At 46.0% G+C, this 14,572-nt stretch overlaps 1 protein-coding gene and 1 pseudogene across 1 annotated transcript in view; one reads left to right on the top strand and one right to left on the bottom strand.

Annotated features, from left to right (window-relative positions):
* GLT1D1 (glycosyltransferase 1 domain containing 1) overlaps positions 1 to 14,572 on the bottom strand; it is a 122,733-nt gene that overhangs the window by 28,323 nt on the left and 79,838 nt on the right. Inside the window, exons 9-11 of the mRNA XM_017867537.1 lie at positions 11,994 to 12,037; positions 10,201 to 10,321; positions 1,753 to 1,851 (exon numbers count right to left, since the gene is read on the bottom strand). Of these exons, the coding sequence (XP_017723026.1) occupies positions 1,753 to 1,851; positions 10,201 to 10,321; positions 11,994 to 12,037 (264 nt within the window). The remainder of the gene's footprint in view (positions 1 to 1,752; positions 1,852 to 10,200; positions 10,322 to 11,993; positions 12,038 to 14,572) is intronic.
* LOC108526701 (GTP:AMP phosphotransferase AK3, mitochondrial-like) lies at positions 12,157 to 13,339 on the top strand (annotated as a pseudogene).

The raw sequence follows: 14,572 nt of genomic DNA, 5'->3' as shown, positions 1-14,572 counted from the left end.
ACACCCCTGCCACCCCCCATCACCCACTGCCCCCATGACGCTTTCATGTTGTTTGTGCTGGAATTTGTTTACAACTCTGTGAGAAGCAGGCAGTGAAAAGCATGACACGTCATCACACTACAGAAAGGGAAAGTGAACTTGAATTAAACATCTGCTGCAGGAAATCTTAAAAACTGAATATTCAAGTATTTGAGTTTTCAGTTTTGAAGCATAGCTTTCTGGATTTTGGAATAGCACACGTGCTTTAATAAAGACGGTTAGTAGTAGAAGCTAATATTTTTTTAAGAAGCTAATTTTCGCTGAACGTGGTACTCATGCCTATAATCCCAGTACTTCAGGAGGCCAAGCAGGTGGGTCGCTTGAGGCCAGAAGTTTGAGACCAGCCTGGGCAAAAAGGCGAGATCTTGTCTCTACAAAAAATAAACAAAATTAGCCAGGTGTGGTGGCACATGCCTGTAGTCCCAGCTACTTAGGAGGCTGAGGTGGGAGGATCGCTTGAGCCCAGAAGGTCAAGGCTGTAGTAAGCCATGATCACACCACTGCACTGTGTCTGGGCTACAGAGTGAGACCCTGTCTCAAAAAAAAAAAAAAAAGATTTTTTTTCTAGGGATAGGAAGTGAAAATGCTTTCCTTTTTTTTTTTTTCTTGAGACAGAGTCTCGCTCTGTTGCCCAGACACAGTGCAGTGGCGCGATCTTGGTCTACTGTAACCTCCCTCTCCCGGGTTCAAGTGATTATCCTGCCTCAGCCTCCCGAGTAGCTGGAATTACAGGCATGCACCACGACCAGCATTTTTTTTTTTTTTTTTTTTAATCTTTTTAGTAGAGACAGGGTTTCACCATGTTGCCCAGGCTGGTCTCAAACTCGTGACCTCAAATGATCCTCCCACCTCAGCCTCCCAAAGTGCTGGGATTACAGGCATGAGCCAGTGCACCACTGCACCCAGCCAACACCTTCCCTCTTGATAACATCGGTGTTTAGTGAGCTCTGAGCACGTCGTGCACACCGCTAAAGCTCTGCCATCAATGCATTCAGCGCGTGTCACCACTCTAAGAGGCAGGTGTTATGATAAGCTTCACTTATCCAGAAGGCAAAGTGAGGCCTGGAGACTTGGCCAGGGTCACTCTCTGCAGGAGGCACTCTGGGTGTCGGATGCAGGCAAACCCTGGAGGACGAATCCCCAGAACCATCTGTGGCCCCCTACACTGGGCAATACCTTTCCATGCTCCTGGGAGGTGATGGCACACATGTGTACCCCAGAAGTCACCGGATAACCAGCTGAACCAAGGGCCAGGTACATGGCCCTTTCTTCTATTTCCCGATGTACACATATGTTCATGTATTTACGCAGGAACCCTGCATAGTTTGTGCATTTGTTTCAAGGAATGAAAAGTGATCACATAAGCACTCGTCCTCTGAAAGCCAGCAGATGTTCCATAAATACAAGGTTGTATCTGAGACTACCCATGTCAGAATCAGAAATCCAAACATCTCAGAGGTGACGTATCTTTCCCAGCTCTGTACAGCAACTTGGCAGCAGAATCAAGAATGGAACTCATGCTCCTGTTCCCTAGGCTTCTGCTAGTGGCACACCCAGGCAGCTGCCCAGGTGGGAACAGAAGATGGCACGCTCTCTGCAGAGCTCCGGCTAGGACAGGAACACTGAGCGCTAACAGAAAGACTCTCTCCATTAAACACAGAGGAAAACTATTCAGACGAGGTGAGTGAATGGAGGGAAAGAACTTTTCTTTACCTGAGGATTGGAAAACAGTAGCCCTGTGACTTCATGCTTCACCACAGCAGCATTCCCAGGGATGTTCCTGGCCAACACCGGAACTTCTAAATCCATCGCCTGGAGGAGACAGGAGGAAAGGGGGCAGAAGGCAGTCACTTCAAGAGCCTCTGTGGCAAGGTGAGCCAGTGTGGGTCGGCATAACTTCTTGGCTTAACTGGACTGCTGGCACCTCACAAAAAATACGCCTTGCCAAAACGATATCCCAATCTCAATAGCACGTTTCAAAATACATCTGAATTTTAATTATTTACTATGTTTGGAAGCTCTGAAACACTATATACTGTAATCGCTTGTCTGACACAATTATTGCAGTGTCACAAAGAACCCCCCTCTCTGAATGCTCATTTGATACCTCTTCACCGACCACCTGGAGGATGTGTTTTTAATTACCATCATCTCTTTCCCTGAGGAGCCATTTCCTTCTAGCACAGGCAAGGGAGTATGAATGCCACAAAAACCAAACTCAGCTCTCTGGCATGCAGACAAAAGTAAAAGGAAAACGATTTATCCTTCCGATGAGTCACGAAGCCGACTCCATTTCTGAAGGTCTGGAGATAGGCACCTGATACCCCACAGCCTGGCAGCTGCTAGCAGCTGGTCCACAAGACGACAGCCCGACAGCACAGCGTGCAGCCCTGGCCCTGCCTGCCCGGACAGGAGGCATTTTGCGAGTTCTCTTTCTACAGTGCTTGAAGCTCAGTGATGTCAAGTCGAAAGGAAACAGAAGCCAACTTCAAGGGGATCCCACCCACCACAGCAGGACAATTTTGCAACTCCAAAAAGAATAATGATTGTAACAGATGGTAACACACTACATTTCAAAAATACCTGATCCCCTAGTGATGAGAGGGAAATGAAAGGAAAGAGGAGGAGGAGGAAGAGGAAAAGTAGGAGGAAGAAAAGGGAAGGCTCTTCTCTGCAGAAGAATCTGCGTGACTACTAAGTGTAGACAGAAGAGCAGAATTAGAAAACCATCACACTGTAACCCCCAGTGTAATAAGTGATTCAGGCGAGGATCGGGGATCAACAGTGGATCCAGTGGATCCGGATCAAATCCATTGAGTAAAAGGTCATCGGGAAACAGGATAGTCTCCGACTTACAATGATTCCGCTTAAGATTTTTTTACTTCATGGTGCTGCAAAAGCAACACATGTTCAGTGAAAACCATATTTCAGCAACAATATAACCATTCTGTTTTTCACTTTCAGTACAGTATCCAATAATACCTTCCATGAGATATTCAACACTTTATTATAAAATAGTTTCATGTTAGATGATTTTGGCCAACTGTAGGCAAATGCAAGTCTTCTGAGCATATTTAAGGTCAGCTAGGCTGAACTATGATACTTGGTAGATTACGAGCATTTAACGCATTTTCAACTCACAGTATTTTCTTTTTTTTGAGACAGAGTCTCACTCTGTTGCCCAGGCTGGAGTGCAGTGGCGTGATCTCAGCTCACTGCAAGCTCCGCCTCCCGGGTTCTTGCCATTCTCCTGCCTCAGCCTCCCGAGTAGCTGGGACTACAGGTGCCCGCCACCATGCCCGGCTAATTTTTTGTACTTTTAGTAGAGACGGGGTTTCACTGTGTTAGCCAGCTCACAGTATTTTCAACTTGTGATGGGTTTATTGGGATGCAGCCCATCATAAGTCGAGGAGCATCTGTGTCCCCAAAACCCAAAGCACCACTCCACGGATGACTTATCAGTCACAGAGAAGAGGTAAGGCTTCACAGTGGAGTCATCTGTCACCAACAGCCGGAAGAGCTGACCGATGTGTCTCCCGTTTGACGTGGTGGGCAGCACACATCACCTGCGTGAAGTCCCAGCTGGAGGTGGGATGTAAATCCAACCCCAAGGAACGCATCAGCCAAATCTATCTGTATGTTCTCTAGGACAACTGACCAGGGTCCTTCAGAGGGTTCGATGTCATGGAGAGCTATGGGGAGCTGGGCTGGGGGACACTAAAGAGACACAAAGCCAAATGCAATGCATGAATGTTGTGTGGATCCTGCCTGGGGAAAAAAAAAAAAAATACAACACTGAGGGAATTATGCATGGTGTGCATATCCAGTGATGTAATTTGACTAACACTGAATTTTCTCAGGCGTGCTCATGTCTTGCCAGGTGCAGGAGAGGACACCTGTTCCGCAAAGTTTCAGAGAGAAATATTAGCTCTGTTGTGATCAACCACCTTCTTTCAGATGATCTGGCAAAAGAAAGAGAGAGGAAGAGAGTGTATGTGTATGGAGAGAGACGGGGGAGAGGAAGAGGAAGCAGGAGGATGAATGTGGGTGAAGCGTACACAGGTATTCACTGCACCATTCTTTCAGTTATTCTATAGATTTTATACTTTTTAAAAGTAAACAAATGATAACATTTGTAAGGGAAGCTTACAAATTGTACCATCTTGGGTCAACATCTCAACCTCCCCCAACTGTTTGACTGTTTCCCCTGAGGTAAAACAGAGATACAAATATCTCCTTCATAAGGGTAGTGGGGAAGATTAAATAACCTTTTTTGCAGGGGGAAGGGGGCACAGGGTCTCACTTGGTTGCCCAGGCTGGAATGCCATGGCTCAATCTCAGCTCACTGCAACAATCGCCTCCTGGGCTCAAGCTGTCTTCCCACCTCAGCCTCTCTAGTAGCTGGGACTACAGGCACATGCCACCATCCTCAGCTAATGTTTTTAAAAATTTTTGGTAGTGATGGGGTCTTGCTATGTTTTCCACACTCATCTGAAACTCCTATGATCAAGCAATTCATCCACCTTGGCCTCCCAAACTGTTGGGATTACAGGGGTGAGCCACCGTGCTTGTCCAGATTAAATGGTTTAATACTACAGAATTTACATCTGTCTCTGGGCATTGTTATAACTGCAAATGAGATTCTAGTAGCAGCTGGGCTTCCTACCTAACTCAGTAAGTTTTATAGAGCATAGTGACCTGTCCTAGGTCTTGAGAATGCACTTCACACCCATAAATCCCAAGTAAAAAACAGGTGACCTTAGAACCAGACATCGAGATAAAGTAAATTAAAATTATATTAAAGCTATATTAGGCAGGGTGCAGTGCCTCACGCCTGTAATCTCAGCACTTTGGGAGGCCAAGGTGGGCAAATCACCTGAAGTCAGGAGTTCAAGACCAGCCTGGTCAACACGGTAAAACCCGGTCTCTACTAAAAAGACACAAATTAGCCAGGCATGGTGGCATGTGCCTGCAATACCAGCTACTTGGGAGGCTGAGGCAGGAGAATCACTTGAACCTGGGAGGCAGAGGTTGCGGTGAGCCGAGATTGGCTATTGCACTTCAGCCTGGGCAACGAAAGTGAAACTTTGTCTCAAAAAAAAAGAAAGAAATAAATTTCCCTTTTTAGCCTCCCCCTCCCCACCCCACACCCCTGCCCAGGGACGTTATTCTCACTTGATTACCTCTATCTCCAAATACGTTCCCATTCTGAGACGCCGGGGCGAGGACTTCAACACAGGCATTTGGGGAGGGGCTGCCGTTCAGCCCATGCCACCACGGAGCCTCCCTGAGCACATCCCCACCGCCCACTGTCCCGTCTGTCTGCTGCTGTGCTTCCTCCTCAGCACTTACTACGTCCTAAAGTTCTCTGTTCACTCTTCCCTTTGCCTGCTTCCTGCCCGTCTCCCAGCTCTTCTTTCAGTCCCTCACAAGGACATGGGCTCCATGATAACAAGGCCCTTTAGCGTCTGTCCGCTGTAGCGTCTCCAGAGCCTGGCAGACCTGGCACTCTACCCACTTCTGCTGAATGACAGAAGGCATGAACACACTCATCCCATCTGACAGTCCACGGCACAAGGGGAGACGCAGGGAAGGACTCCACACTGTGGAGGGCACGGCCCTGCCTGCAAGGAAAACCGCAGTTCAGCAGACAAGACGCAATGCAACCTGCTCACGACGTGAAATGAGCAGAGGGCAAAGAGACTTCCGTGGAATCTGAGGGTTGCACATTTACAGAAAACTAGTTCTGAAGTCACCTCTTGAGAAATCAACAAAAAGTGCCTTTAACAAAGGAAACGTCTTCAGGAGAGAAGAACTCCTGGAAATGGCGATGGTGTGCAGCTGGGCCTGACAGGTGCGGAGACGGCCGGTGCCTGGGCAGATGGCGCACGGAGGTGAGTGTGCTCGCCCTCAGAACGTGCGCCTGAGTCCACAGGGGGGCACCGTGCGCGACTCACAGGCTTGGGAGAGAAAGCAGTTCAGAGCCAGCGTCAGGGATCCCACTCTGGAACTAAGACAAATGAAATGTCAGGATCCAAGATGCACCTGACACCTTTGTGTCTGAACTCAATTGGTTAGAAAAAAGAAAACCTGACAAGCAAAAATTGCCTACACTTACAGTGTACAACACGATGGGTTTTTGTTTTGTTTTGTTTGAGATGATGGAGTCTCGCTCTGTCACCCAGGCTGGAGTGCAGTGGTGTGATCTCAGCAACCTCCGCCTACCAGGTTCCAGCAATTCTCCTGCCTCAGCCTCCCTAGTAGCTGGGATTACAGGTGCAAGTCATCACACCCGGCTCATTTTTGTATTTTTAGTAGAGACAGGGTTTCACCACATTGGCCAGGCTGGTCTCGAACTCCTGACCTCAGGTGATCCACCTGCCTCAGCCTCCCAAAGTGCTGGGATTATAGGCGTGAGCCACCCCGCCCGGCCACAACATGATGTTTTGATACACATCTACCCTGTGGGATGGCTAAAGCAAGCTAATTAACATACGCATTACTTTATACTTGTTTTGTGTGGTGGGAACACTTAAGATCTACTCTTAGCGATTTTCAAGGATACTATATATTGTTATTAACTATAGTAGCCATGATGTGCAGTACACATCTTTTGAACTTATTCCTCCTAATTGGAAGTTCAGGTCCTTCAACCAACATCTCCCCACTCCTCACACTCCCAGCCTCTGCTACCCACCATTCTACTCTCTGCTCCTATGAGAACTCACTTGATTTCTAATTTTCCCTAGATGAGCTCTCCAAGCTCTTATCAGGCAGAGGGAAACTTCAGATGAGACTCTTTGTAAAAGCCTTTGTGGCCAGGATGCCATTTTCAGCAGAGCTGATAAAGGTTTACACAGACACTGCCTCTGTTCTACCCTGCAGAACAGTCATAAGAAACTCAGCAGCCAGGCCCCTCCTCAAAACAAGTGAAGCCTGATTTGTGAGGGGTGGGCACCATCACCTGTACCTATGATTTTTTAGGCTTCAAGGTAATTCTGCTACATACCTGGGGCTGGAAACCACCATGTCTAGATTTTGTTGCAGAGAGGTTGGCTTGCATTTTAGTGGTCTTTACTGGGCGTCTGTCAAGTCAGACAAGCATTGCTTGTCACGTGGTGATGGAGTTGGGCTGGATGTACCCACAGCGCATTTGGATCTTACATAATTGGGGTTACAGTGATTCTCAACGGGGGTGCCAACAGCATTTTGGGTACAACTCTGATGCAACAAATTGATTAGAATCAATTCAGATAGCCAAAGTGTTCAATCATGGAGTAAGTGTCTGTCACTTTTGAAGGAATTGATCTTCTGACCTTTCAGAATTAGCTGTATTCTGGCACCTTGAACCGGCACCCCACCTCCCTGCAGCTGCTCCATCCCAAATACACGCCAGTAGCCTCTTCCTAATGATGAAAACTCAAAAGGCCCTTCTCTTTTCAAAGTGGCAAAGGCATCTCACCGCCGAATCCACACACACACTTACAAACACACAAACACGCTGACACACTAGTTGAGGTTAAAGTGACACAGAGTCACAGAGTCACCTTGAATGACCTCACATCCTATTTCAATCACTAGGGCTGGAGTCTGGAAGCCAAGGGGCCAGGAATCACCTCCTTCCTGCAGGTGCTCCTCTCTGCTTTAGAAGATGGGCTTCCTCTCTCAGGCAAAGTGTGTGTGTGCGTGCATCTGTAGGTGCATGTGTATGAGCATGTGTGTGCGCCTATGTGTGTACGTGTGTGTGTGTGTGTGTGCGCATGCATCTGTAGGTGCATGTGTGTGTGTGTGTGCGCCTATGTGTGTACGTGTGTGTGTGTGCGTGCATGCATCTGTAGGTGCATGTGTGTGAGCGTGTGTGTGCGTGTGTGCGCGTGTGTGTGTTCTGGGGCCGGGAAAAGAGCCTAATCATGACAGCTGGGATGAGCAAATCATTGTTTATATACTTTTAATGTAATTCTCTGCAGGATTCAACTCTAAAAAAGCACAAAACTGGAAACAACTGATTAGTTGTAGAAGTGTTCACCCCGCTGCCCACGCATCCAGCTCAAGTTTGATTTTCGGAGTTTATCAGTAAGAAACGTGTTTCTGCAAATGGGATGTTTCTATGCTTCCATGGGAAAATACAGCTAATTCTGAAAGTCAAAAGATCACTTCCTTCAAAAGCAACAGGCACTTATTCCATGGTTAAACGCTTCGGCTATCTGAACTGATTCTAATGAAATGAACCCTTACCACTCCTCTAACATCAGCTTCATTCAAAACCCTTCGCCCAAAGGTTATTTGGGAGTTTTCAAAAGGAACACAACATCAACATTTTAAGGCAGTCGGAATTGCCAACAGCTGCCTTTGCTTTGAAGTAAATGAGGTTTGACAGCGGCAGTGAAATGCTGTGTGTGCTGGTTGTAAAATCATTCCCGAATTCCACTCTACCTTTCCTTAAGAAGTTGAAAAAAAATGTATATTTACCTACAAAGGAGCAATTCACAATAGCTCAAATACTGGTACCATCAGCATATACACTTTTAAAGCTAACATATTGCTCGGAGGACTGCAGCTGGGAGCTGATTTGAAAAGACAATGAAGATTAATACTAGTGACAACCCCTAAGCCGAAGTGCTGATGTCTGGCTGAGGATGATCACGTTACAAACTCACACTTTGCACTTTGAAAGCATCCAACAGCAGATTCACGAGCACAGATACACAGCTGCTACCGTCTCCCTCTGTGTTTTTTTCTTTTGAGGTTTTTTCTTCTTTTATAAATGATGCCAAATTAAGAGCAAATATTATGCACACAATGTCAGTCAATTCTTAAATGTAGGGAGAGGATTTTTTTCCTACTTTATTTATCATGTTCTCTCTGGACCCCTAAGGTTTGCAGATCTTAACTCCTGTTAGTAAGTTCAGTACATTCACCCGGTATCCAAGGGGATACATGGATATCCCAAAGACTTATGATAAAGTAACAGCATTAATTTAAGTAGACACTGATAATAAGAAATCCACATATTCAGAAAGAACACATGAAACCTGGGCCAAAGACCTCGGGAAGCAGTGGCCACATGTTTCTCTCGACAGGAAAACAGGCTTTATCATGTGCCCATCAGTGCATGCTTACGCCATGTCTGTCGTGTGCAGCGTGTGTGCTGAGAACCACCAGGAGTACCATGCATGCGGTACTGGGTGCCCTAATCGCATGAGGAAAACCCAGTGCCAAAGGCTGGTGTTGGCATGAGTGGGTCCAGCCTGCCCTCTTCTGGGTTCATTCTTCAGGAGCCCCCAAGGCAATGAACTAACACCGAAACAAGAGAAGGAACGTCTTTTTCTGTTAGGCACAGGCCGGTGATTCTCTCTAGGAGCTAACATCAAGCACCGAAGATCATGGTAAAATGCCCCAGTCAAAAACCTCTCAAGGAGGAGGAGATGTTGTAGGTGGTCCCATTGCAAAGGGGATGCAAGGATTGCCAGGACCTTTTGCAGAAGAGGGGACACAGCCCAGCCAGAACCTGCCCAGGTTTCAAGAGCATGGCCTTCCCACTCCAACCTCAGTCCTGAAAACACAGATACGCTGGTGGGGAATTGCAGAGCGGTGCTGGGATAGACATATTTTGTCAAAAAAGATGAAGTGATTTTATAGAGTTGACTGCTAGATAAACAGATTAGATCCACCCTGGCCCCCACGCCACCCCGTCATCTATGTCACTACCCTGCCCCTGTCTCCTGCCACCTGCAAAGTCCAGCCCTTTCTTCTCCTCCCTTAAGCTCTGGAGTTACAGAAAATATGGAAAAGAAAAAGAAAAGATCAAGTAAAAGGAGGCTTCCTGCAAAAACACCTTCATCCTGTTTCCTGTCCCAATCTTTCGTAACCTTAGCTGCCTTCCTGTCAGAGATATTTAGAGGGTCAGAGAGGCAATGCCATCCCAGTTTTATTTTACATCATTGCTGGCAAGGAGAAATAGCAATGAGAAATGAAATGATATTTTTAAACTTCCAGATAGAACTTCAAAAGTACTTTTGAACTCCAACGGGTATGCTGCTTGGCCTTTTTAGCTTTGAGAAGTGCAGAATGCTATTGACAAAGACGCCACCTCCATAAATAAGAAAAGGAGTGATGGACAATTTCACACTCCCACTTTCAGTACTCGAGTTACATAATTACCTCCAGAATTGCAGCTGACATGCCTTCAGAGACAGAGCTGTTCACCACCGCAAAGCAATTCTTCACCACCGCGTGCAAATCTTCCTGAGGCATCTCTCCGATCAACCGAACCCCAGCGGCCCTGAAACACAAAGCAGGAAGAGGGTCTCTAATTCCAAGAATCTCGTGGATAGGCAGCTGGGAGGAGGAGAGATGACAATTTGGGTGTCATACTGCAGATCAGCAAGTAAGCACTGTTGACCAAGTGTTCAGCCGGGAGAACTATACTGGGGTGGAAATCCTTACAGCTCATGTTCCTGACAAGGGAGCGGGGAGGTGCTTAACATGTCTGGTTTTGTTTTCAGTATGCTCAATAAAGACACTTGCTCTCAAGGGCTAGGAGAGTCAGAGATAAGGTTTGTGCCATTTTCTCTGTATGATTTAGAAAACATTATTCTAATAATTCAACTTTTTTTCAAATAATTTTTTAAAATACTAATAAGATAATAGGAATAGAAATAATAGAAAATAGGCCAGGTACAGTGGCTCATACCTGTAGTCCCAGCACTTTGGGAGACCAAGGCAGGTGGATCACCTGAGATCAGGAGTTCAAGACCAGCCTAGCGAACGTGGCGAAACCCCATCTCTACTAAAAATACAAATATTAGCCAGGCGTGGCAGTGTGCGCCTGTAATCCCAGCTACTTGGGAGGCTGAGGCAGGAGAATTGCTTGAATCCGGGAGGCGGAGATTGCAGTGAGCTGAGATTTTGCCACTGCGCTCCAGCCTGGGTGACAGAGCAAGACTCGGTCTCAAAAAAGAAAAAAAGAAAAAAGAATGGAAATAGAAATACTAAATAGTGATGATAATGTCACAAAAGCCCTGTTCTCAGCACACAGCGCTGACACCTATTTTGTCATAGACATTTTGCCTTGTTCTATTTTTTTCACCACACAATGTAAATCTTCATCTTTCTTTGATCTTCCCAGTCCCCACCACTGGCCACCACTCTCACGGCTCTGCCACGCCTCCCTTCCCCGAGCGGGTGATACTTTTGCACACATGCGTCTGCACCTAGGAGTAATCTGAAGATCCCTGATTACAGATGGGGAAAAACCAGTCTTTGTCATGCCCTTGGCAGTTGGTGTGGCCAGTGAGTCTGGCTGGAATCCCGGGGCTGTGAGGACACTGCTTTACAGGGGGCTGACCCAAAGGAGACCCACATCCTTCTGGTCTGCTCATTCCCATCGCCCCACTTACATCGCAGACTGATGACACAGCTCTAAAGCCACCACGTCACCTTCAGAATGGGAGCCACAGGCCGAGGAAGGCAGGACAGAGAAAAGAGCCAAATCCCTGAGGTCTCAGCGAAGCCTCCACTTTGCTCCCTGACTGTCCACCCTCAGACTTGTTGATGTGAGCAGTGAAACCTCGACGTGTTCAAGCCCGTGCTGTTGGGTTCCCAGCTGACAAATGCAACTTACAACCAACACTCCAACAAAGTGCTCCCCAGGCAGGCTGTGACAAAGGGCAATACCCCTCCACTCTTCCAAACCCTTGAGAGTTTAAATCTTTCCATTTTGGCCAATGTGATCGGTTAAAAATTATAATCACAAAGTGGTTTTTATTGGCATTTCCCTGGGCAAATACCGGTGCCTAGGATGCCATGGGCTCGCTGGGAGGGTGCACCGCACAAGGAAACACTTGGAAACTGCTTGGAATCATGTCTGGGACTGGATAAATGTGAGTTCAGGTAACTCAGGGGCCACTCAGGCTTCCCATTCTGCAAAATGACTGGTCTCCACCAACTCTTACCTTCTCACTTTGGCTTTTACTTCCCTTGTAAACACTGGATCGACCTGAAAAGAGACAAAGATAAATGTCAGTGGTAGCCACCTGCTAGTGGCGCTGCCAGCCGGCCAGCATGGGCCAGGCCAAAGCCCTGGTGTCAGTGTGGCGTGGGCCCCAGTCTGCAGCCATGGGGGTGTCCTCGCGGCTGCTGTGCGCGGTGACTATGGGGGCCCCAGGCTCAGGCAAGGGCACTGTGTCATCGTGCATCACCAAACACTTGGAGCTGAAGCACCTCTCCAGCGAGGACCTGCTCCGGTACAACATGCTGCAGGGCACAGAAATTGGCCTGTTACCTGTTCTCACTCATAAGTGGGAGCTGAACAATGAGAACACATGGACGCAGGGAGGGGAACATCACACACTGAAGCCTGTTGGGAGGTAGGGGGCTGGAGGAGGGATAATGTTAGGAGAAATACCTAATGTGAATGACGGGTTGATGGGTGCAGTAAACCAACATGGCACATAGATACGTATGTAACAAACCTGCATGTTGTGCACATGTACCCCAGAACTTAAAGTATATATAAACATGAAAGAAAGAAAGAAAGAAAGAAAGAAAGAAAGAAAGAAAGAAAGAAAGAAAGAAAGAAAGAAAGAAAGAAAAGAAAGAAAAGAAAGAAAGAAAAGAAAGAAAGAAAGAAAGAAAGAAAGAAAGAAAGAAAGAAAGAAAGAAAGAAAGAAAGAAAGAAAGAAAGAAAGAAAGAAAGAAAGAAAGAAAGAAAGAAAGAAAGAAAGAAAGAAAGAAAGAAAGAAAGAAAGAAAGAAAGAAAGAAAGAAAGAAAGAAATTGGCATGTTCGTCAAGGCTTTCATTGACCAAGAGAAACCCATTCCAGATTATGTCATCTCAGCTGACCCTTCAGGAGCTGCAAAATCTCACCTAGTCTAGCTGTTGGATGGTTTTCCAAGGACACTTTCACAGGCAGAAGCCCTAGATAGAGCAGATCAGATCGACACAGTGATTAACCTGAATGTGTCCTTTTAGGTCATTAAACAATGCCTTACTGCTCGCTGGATTCATCCCGCCAGCGGCCGAGTCTACAACATTGAATTCAACCCTCCCAAAACTATGGGCACTGATGCTCTGACAGGGAGCCTCTCATTCAGCGTGAGGATGACAAACCAGAGACAGTTACCGAGAGACTACAGGCTTAGGAAGCCAAACAAAGCCAGTCCTGGAATATTACCAGAAAAAAAAGAGGTGTTGGAAACATTCTCCGGAATAGAAACCAACAAGATTTGGCCCTATGGTTATGCTTTCCTACAAACTAAAGTTCCTCAAACAAGCCAGAAAGCTTCAGTTACTCCATGAGGAAAAATGTGTGGCACTATTAGTAGTAAGATGGGCACATCTCATAGTCCTTGCATTTAGAAGCTGTTTTTCCTAAGACTTCCAGTATGTATGAATTCTTTGAAAATTATATTACTTTTATTTCTGCTGATTTTATTCTAGATGCTAAGGATGTGCCAAGTGAGTCAGATACTAAGATTCATCCTTTGAAATCACCTAGTGTGTTTTATGCAGCTAGCTTCAAAAACATCAGTGATGTCTGAACTTTTAAAACATCTGTTAGAGCAAAATTTAAAGAGCGTTTGGTAGTAATCTAACTTTTTGTTCAGTTAATAAGTGGTTGATAAAGTTTCCGTATTTTCCTGGAAAAGTTAAAACAAAGTTACATGCCATTGGGGGAAAATAGGTGATCAGAAATGCTTGCACAGATTGATGGCAAAAAAGACATTTCCAGCATTGTGGAACATGGTGAGACACTATATAAAATTCCAGAAAGAAAGCAACTGGGTTTACAGATTTGTTGTAAGACACAAATTCTCTGCTACTAAGAAATGTATATGCTAACCATACATGCTGTATTTATTTTGTTGTTAAGCATACTTTCAGTTTACTCAGAATTTTCAATTTGCTACAAAAATGTATCCATTAGCATATAGAAAAATATTACTTTAAGATGACTTGTTTCCTTTGAAAATACGTATGTACTGAGGGTTATGATTTATGTCAGAAATTGACATTATGAGTCCTTGGAAAAGCACCAAAGTTGAATGAATTTTCTTTTTTTCTCTTTGAGATGGAGTCTCGCTCTGTCGCCCAGACTGGAGTGCAGTGGCCAGATCTCAGCTCACTGCAAGCTACACCTCCTGGGTTCATGCCATTCTCCTGCCTCAGCCTCCCGAGTAACTGGGACTACAGGCGCCCGCCACCTCGCCCGGCTAGTTTTTTGTATTTTTTAGTAGAGACGGGGTTTCACCGTGTTAGCCAGGATGGTCTCGATCTCCTGACCTCATGATCCGCCCGTCTCGGCCTCCCAAAGTGCTGGGATTACAGGCTTGAGCCACCGCGCCCGGCCACTTGAATGAATTTTCAACAAAATGTAATTAAAATCTATATGTTTTCAGATGTGACTCAGGTTAAGAAATGTGTTTTAGGATCTACTTGCCGGTTTCTCTTTTTGATCCAAATGTATGATCTGCCCTGATAAATAACAAGTTATAGTACCACCCCCTGCCAAAAAAAAAAAAAAAAAAAAAA

This window comes from Rhinopithecus bieti, unplaced genomic scaffold (assembly GCF_001698545.2).
Source record: "Rhinopithecus bieti isolate Rb0 unplaced genomic scaffold, ASM169854v2 scaffold_3615, whole genome shotgun sequence".
Lineage (NCBI taxonomy): Eukaryota > Metazoa > Chordata > Mammalia > Primates > Cercopithecidae > Rhinopithecus > Rhinopithecus bieti.
The sequence above is the reverse complement of the archived record's forward strand: the minus strand, read 5'-3'. Positions and strand labels throughout refer to the sequence as shown.